Source organism: Pavona decussata, unplaced genomic scaffold (genome assembly GCF_977016875.1).
Source record: "Pavona decussata unplaced genomic scaffold, jaPavDecu1.1 SCAFFOLD_128, whole genome shotgun sequence".
NCBI classification, from domain to species: domain Eukaryota; kingdom Metazoa; phylum Cnidaria; class Anthozoa; order Scleractinia; family Agariciidae; genus Pavona; species Pavona decussata.
This window is the reverse complement of record NW_028145542.1, coordinates 2,221,270-2,227,269: the sequence shown is the minus strand read 5'-3', so window position 1 is coordinate 2,227,269 and position 6,000 is coordinate 2,221,270. Positions and strand designations below refer to the sequence as shown.

At 39.2% G+C, this 6,000-nt stretch overlaps 1 protein-coding gene across 1 annotated transcript; it reads left to right on the top strand.

Annotated features, from left to right (window-relative positions):
* The first annotated feature begins 392 nt into the window (after positions 1–392).
* LOC146468925 (D(1)-like dopamine receptor) lies at positions 393–1,750 on the top strand. The gene has a single exon (XM_085124129.1). The coding sequence runs from the start codon at positions 444–446 to the stop codon at positions 1,491–1,493; it is 1,050 nt and encodes a 349-aa protein (XP_084980255.1). The 5' UTR covers positions 393–443; the 3' UTR covers positions 1,494–1,750.
* Positions 1,751–6,000: the final 4,250 nt, after the last annotated feature.

The following is a 6,000-nucleotide window of genomic DNA, read 5'->3' as shown; positions in this document are numbered from 1 at the left end:
GCTTCAACGTTTATTAATGAGAACGTGACAGGAAATTTTTAACTTGGACTTCCTTAAACTGAACAGCTGCGTGGTAGTGATATATGGAAACACTAAGTTAACAGCTTAAAACCTGGAACTTTCACAGTTCACGGGTTCATTATCCGAAGGATTGTAAATTGTTATATTTTTTGGGGAGGAGGGGTGGGGTGGTTATATTCTGCATTTTATGTTATATCGCAAACCAGGAACAGAAACAGAGGTTAATTTTTTCTATCGGAATCAAAAATCGACCGTCGACAGCCAAAACTGTTTTCTCGCCACGTTCTCGCTCATCATTGACGACTAAAAAAAAAACAAAAACAACAAAAACAACAACTCTGGATAACAACATTTCACTAGCTGGAGAAATTCTGTCTTTGGTGGAACTTCGCTTCAAACTTCAACATCGCAAGTCGTTACTAATGACTGGAGACGCAAACGAAACGGATTTCTCCAAGGAAACCGTAGCCGTTGACATTTCTGTAAGCACCGCTATCCAGTTAGCGCTATGCCTAGCCATTATGTTTCTAATAATCACGGGGAATGTATCCGTTGTTGCGGCATATTTTTCCAACTCCAGGATTCGAACTGGAACCTACACCATCCTCGTTAGTTTGGCAATCTCCGATCTGTTAGTTGGTTGCGTCTCTTTACCACTGTGGATGTACATCAGCCTAAGACGCGTTCGGAAAGGACCTCTCTACACTATTTTCCTGTCTTTCGACATTTTCAGCGCGCTCGCCTCAATTTTCCATCTGACAACAGTCAGTCTGGAACGATGGCTCGCGATTTCGCGGCCGTTTGTATACGAGACACTTTCCACAGTGCATTACTCACTCATACTCTGTGGAGCTTGGCTTACCGCTTTTGCGGTTGCGGCAATTCGACCAGCGCTGGATAGAGCAGCAAGCAACAACCCTCACAGAATCTACACCCCGTTTCTCTTGCTTGTAGGCTACGTAGGACCGGGAATTCTCATTAGCCTGGTGAACTATTCTATTTTCAAAGTGGTTCGAACGCTGATTGCAAACCTTCCGACGTGTACAATACAAGACTCGGAAGAAATTACTAAGATTCGTAAGAATATAAACAAGCAAAGACGCACCGCGCTTACTCTCGCATTGGTTACTGCAATGTTCTTGGTTTCTTGGTCATCATTCTTCACTATCAGCACAATCTCGGTTTTTTGTCGGCGTTGCGTGCCCTTCGAAACATTGACTCCTTTTCTCGCGTTTTCAAAATGGCTGCAGTATTGTAACAGCGCTATGAACCCAATGGTGTACGCCTTCCGTGATGCTGACATGAGAAAAACGTTCATCCGTCTTCTTGGCCCGTGTGGACGTGCGTTGGCGGCGCAGCGCGTACGGCGGGTGGCTCCAGTGATAATAGCCCCACTGAGCCAAGAAACTAGCATAGGACATCAAGATGAACTTGGAACAGTCCCACACGATCATGATGAAACGCAATTGTGAATCTACAACAGCATACAAAACAATGCTAGTACATACGTCGAGATAAGTTATTTTAAAGCACAAGGTTACGTTGGAGAGCAGCGCAGCCAAATCTTTTATAGGATAGGATATGATATGATATGATATGATATGATATGATATGATATGATATGATATGATATGATATGATATGATAGGATAGAACAAGTAAGGATAGGATAGGTTAGGAGGGGGTATTCACGATGACGCACTCTTATATAAAGCTATGTTTTGTTTTTTAATCGGGGCTGAAATATTGATTTGCTTCTTTCAGTTGTTTTGCTAATTTTGTTTAAAGTAGAGGAAAATTTTTTTGGTCAGTTGTGAAATTATTCTGTGTACAAAAACATCAATTGATTGTGGTCTGAAAAGTGTAATAGGTTTTCAACTTTAGGATACTCACTCCCTCACAAAATTGCGAGCTGGTCCTACGTACGGGCTCTGAGGGGGTAGAACTTGGCAGTCTACAGTTTTTTTTTTTTGAGACTTGGCAGTCTACTACTACAAGTTCCTTGACATTAAAATTAGTTAGACCATTGGCACCTTTTTGAAAAATGACCGAGTTTTGCAGACATGGATCAGGGAAATACTTGATATAATGAAATATAGATGACAAAACTGATCGTCTAGGCAGTAACTGAAAGAAATGAGTTTCCCTACAACGAACACGTTTCTGTATGCTTGAAAATAAAAGGTTATTGGATAAACTGGAAATTGGATCTTTCCCCTCAGTCCATGAAGACTTGGTCATGATGAACAAAGTGTTGTTTTGAAAGACTTTGTATTAGCTTGAGAAAATGTTTTATTAAAAGTTGATCAACAAACTGTTAGTCGCCGTGACAAGGTATGGATACCAATATAAACAGAGCTAAACAGACACATATGAAGAGCTATCGAAACAACTTTGAAGTTTACAGCATGCCAGCTTCAAAGTTAATATATATATTTAGCCAAGCCTAAAAGAGGAGCTCCACAATTCCTTTTTAATAGCATTTATAAACATGCTACTCTGCTTATTGTATGAACGTAATAACGTTACAAATTCTTCTTCCTGTCTTGAGTTATATATATCTTAAGAGACAGTCCGCGTTAGATTCGACCGGTCAATTTGGGCCAGTCGTTCGATTTCCTTCAAATTTTCAGCAACAGACAAAGTTGATATAACATTAATGAAAACACATTTCTTTTGATTCTAAACTTAACAAGACCCGAAATTTTGAGGCGAATGTTCAACCCTCCCGAATCCCCGAAAATCGACCTTTCACCGAGTCGAAATTAACCCGTTTTCGGATGTTTGCCGCCGAAATAATATTTATCCGAAAAACCTTACATTTATACCACGAACACATACACTATACTTCTTTACAAATATGGTATATAGAACTCATATTATTGAGAACTTTTAAAAGGAGGGCATCTCAAACATACCAATGTTAACGATTCGTGCACGGAGCGTGTCAAGTGCTGCAACAAAAACCAACATTTCTCAAAATTCTGACTTACTCTGGAAGTCTCGTGTATTTTTTCAAAGAGTACTAGGATAGTGTCCTTAAACTACGGAATAATATTTAGTGGATCTCTATACTGCGAAAAGATACGGCCGCAACAATTTTGGGCAAATCTCTTATTTTCCGACACGTGTTGTGTGACAGCGATGGCATCCCAAGGCAACAAACTTCGACTTTTTCTGTCTTGACTGCAACTTGAAGTAGACAAATACGTTTTAAAAGGGTAAACAATTAAAAAACGTACCTTAAAAGTTCCACTGTCTTGCTTCCAAGACTTCATGTTTCACCGATTAACTGTCAGCAAATTTGATGGCCGTGTCACGGTATCCGTGTTCTTTATTTGTTGGCTTGCAGGCGACGATCATGCTAGCTAATAACCTGAACAACTCTACAGAGTTCCGTGAAATTAGTTCTGTTATTCAACCGGGCACTCTGCCGACCAAACAGTCATCAGTTGCAGAATTTATATCGAGGAAAGACTTTTGAAAGTTGTCCTCCATCTTTGTTTTGAAATAACAACCGCTGACAGTAACAACACTTCCGGTCTGATCGAACCGGAAACAGAACATCGTCTACAGTAAGAAGTCGTGCACTAAGTTCAATTTCTAGAGTTTTATTGTTATTAACGTACTGTTAATTACTTGATTATTTCTAGCTTATTTTCTACTTCAAATGCATACATGTTTATGCCGGGCAACTCATTATTTAACCCTTTTATGTTATCTGAGTTGTATTGGTGGTTTTCACCTCACACATCGTCACGCAAGTAAAAAAAATAAAATCCTCAACAATTCAATAGATAAAGTCAAGAAATAGATATGTTGTAGAAGAGTGATACATAAACAACGTGTAAAAGCCACAGGGCTGTGCGATATCTCATAACCGAGTTATTCAAGAAAATGTACCACGGAAAATTACAGAGTTTAGTATGGGACGCCAATTGTTGGTGTTCCATCTGAGGGACACCAACATGGCGGCCGGAAACCAGCAAAAGCATCTGAAATTTACCTTGGCTATTTCAAAGCTTTTCTTCTCTCCGCTGAACTTTCACACATTAACATGAGACCTAATAAAACACGAGGCAAATCGATGTTTTCATGTATTCGTGACATGTTTAGAGCAGCAATCCTTCTGTCACGCACTGCTCAAAAATCTAAAATTCAAACTGCTCTATTTAAAAAAAAAATGCGTTCCTTCTGAAAACAAGCAAGCCGATGGTATTTTATATTTTCTTTTATGTGATGAAGATAAAAACCCAAAATTGTGTTTAGATATGAATTTCAGTTTTTTATGACGTCATGTGAAAACCAGCAATTTTACTAAAATAATAACAAAAACTGTAAAAAAAAAAATATCGAAAAACTGCGAAATATATAGAAATGAGGCTTCATAAAGGTCTCAACAGCAATTGCAAATTTACGAGACTTGCAATAAATGAGACGTCAGAATGCTCTCACCGAGAACTGCGAATTCTAATGTAAAAAGAAGAAAATGCAGGAAACTGCGAAAATTTGCAATTTTCAGTTGAAAATCGTAAATTTGTAGCGACAATTTCGTCCTTGACCGGCATACCGCTACAATAAAAGAGGCTAAGGCTAGCAGAGTTTTTCTTTATCTTGTTTGTTTTCCGGGGGTTTTATTTAGGCTAGACTTTTTAGCGGCTCTCCTGTTTGCTATCTCCGAGAGCGACAGGTAGCTGCATGGAAGGCAATCATTAAAAACTGAGTGTACCTCCTAAATATTATTCTGTCTCTTAGCTAAATAATTTTACAGAAATTACGAACATTTTTCAACAAAGATAGCCAAGTGCTGAACCAAATCCTTCTTTCTGTCCTTTGCTGTAAATGGGACTTCATAGTTCTTTAGAATGTTCTTTAGCATTGAAACATTAAACTGCGAAAGTTTGTCGGTTTTCCGGTACTGGCAAAGGTCATAAACGTCGTACTAAATGGGATGTAGAACTCTGATCTCGTCAACAATGGTGTTCACCACTTCTTGTCTGTTGAAATACACATTGAAATCGGAGATCATGGAAAGAAGCTAATGAATTAAAGTATTTATGATCGATTAAGGAGAGAGTGGGCCGCGCGTTTCTCTACTGTAGATGAAGACAGTCAAGAAGCTTCTAATAATTCGAGAGAGAACGCCCGTGGTTCAGAACAGGCAACCAGACCCTCAAATCTCACGCGAGGGTGGGCCCTTTTAAAGCCACTTGCCCCAACTCGTTTTTCTGAAAATGTAAAGGATTACTTGAAAGCAAAGTTTAACCAAGGAGAACGAACGGGGTTGAAGACTAACCCAAAACAAGTCTCTGCAGACATGCGAAACGCCCGAGATGAACAAAATGAGCGTCGCTTTTCCAGAGAAGAATGGCTAACAGCTGTTCAAATAAAGAACTTTTTCTCTCAGCTAGTGTCATCCAAGAGGAAAGGGCAAGATGCAGCTGATGACAAAAAACAGAGATTGAAGAAATACTGGAATAGGAAGAAGAAAGCAACAGACAAGAAGTGGTGAACAGCATTGTTGACGAGATCGGCCTTCTACATCCCATTTACTACGACGTCTATGACCTTTGCCAGTACCGGAAAACCAACAAACTTTCACAGTTTAATGTTTCAATGCTAAAGAACATTCTAAAGAACTATGAAGTCCCATTTACAGCAAAGGACAGAAAGAAGGATTTGGTTCAGCACTTGGCTATCTTTGTTGAAAAAATGTTCGTAATTTCTGTAAAATTATTTAGCTAAGAGACAGAATAATATTTAGGAGGTACACTCAGTTTTTAATGATTGCCTTCCATGCAGCTACCTGTCGCTCTCGGAGATAGCAAACAGGAGAGCCGCTAAAAAGTCTAGCCTAAATAAAACCCCCGGAAAACAAACAAGATAAAGAAAAACTCTGCTAGCCTTAGCCTCTTTTATTGTAGCGGTATGCCGGTCAAGGACGAAATTGTCGCTACAAAGTTTACGATTTTCAACTGA

Bases quoted from the DNA above. Each gene is read 5' to 3' on its own strand.
- LOC146468925 (XM_085124129.1), top strand. From the start codon at position 444: ATGACTGGAGACGCAAACGAAACGGATTTCTCCAAGGAAACCGTAGCC.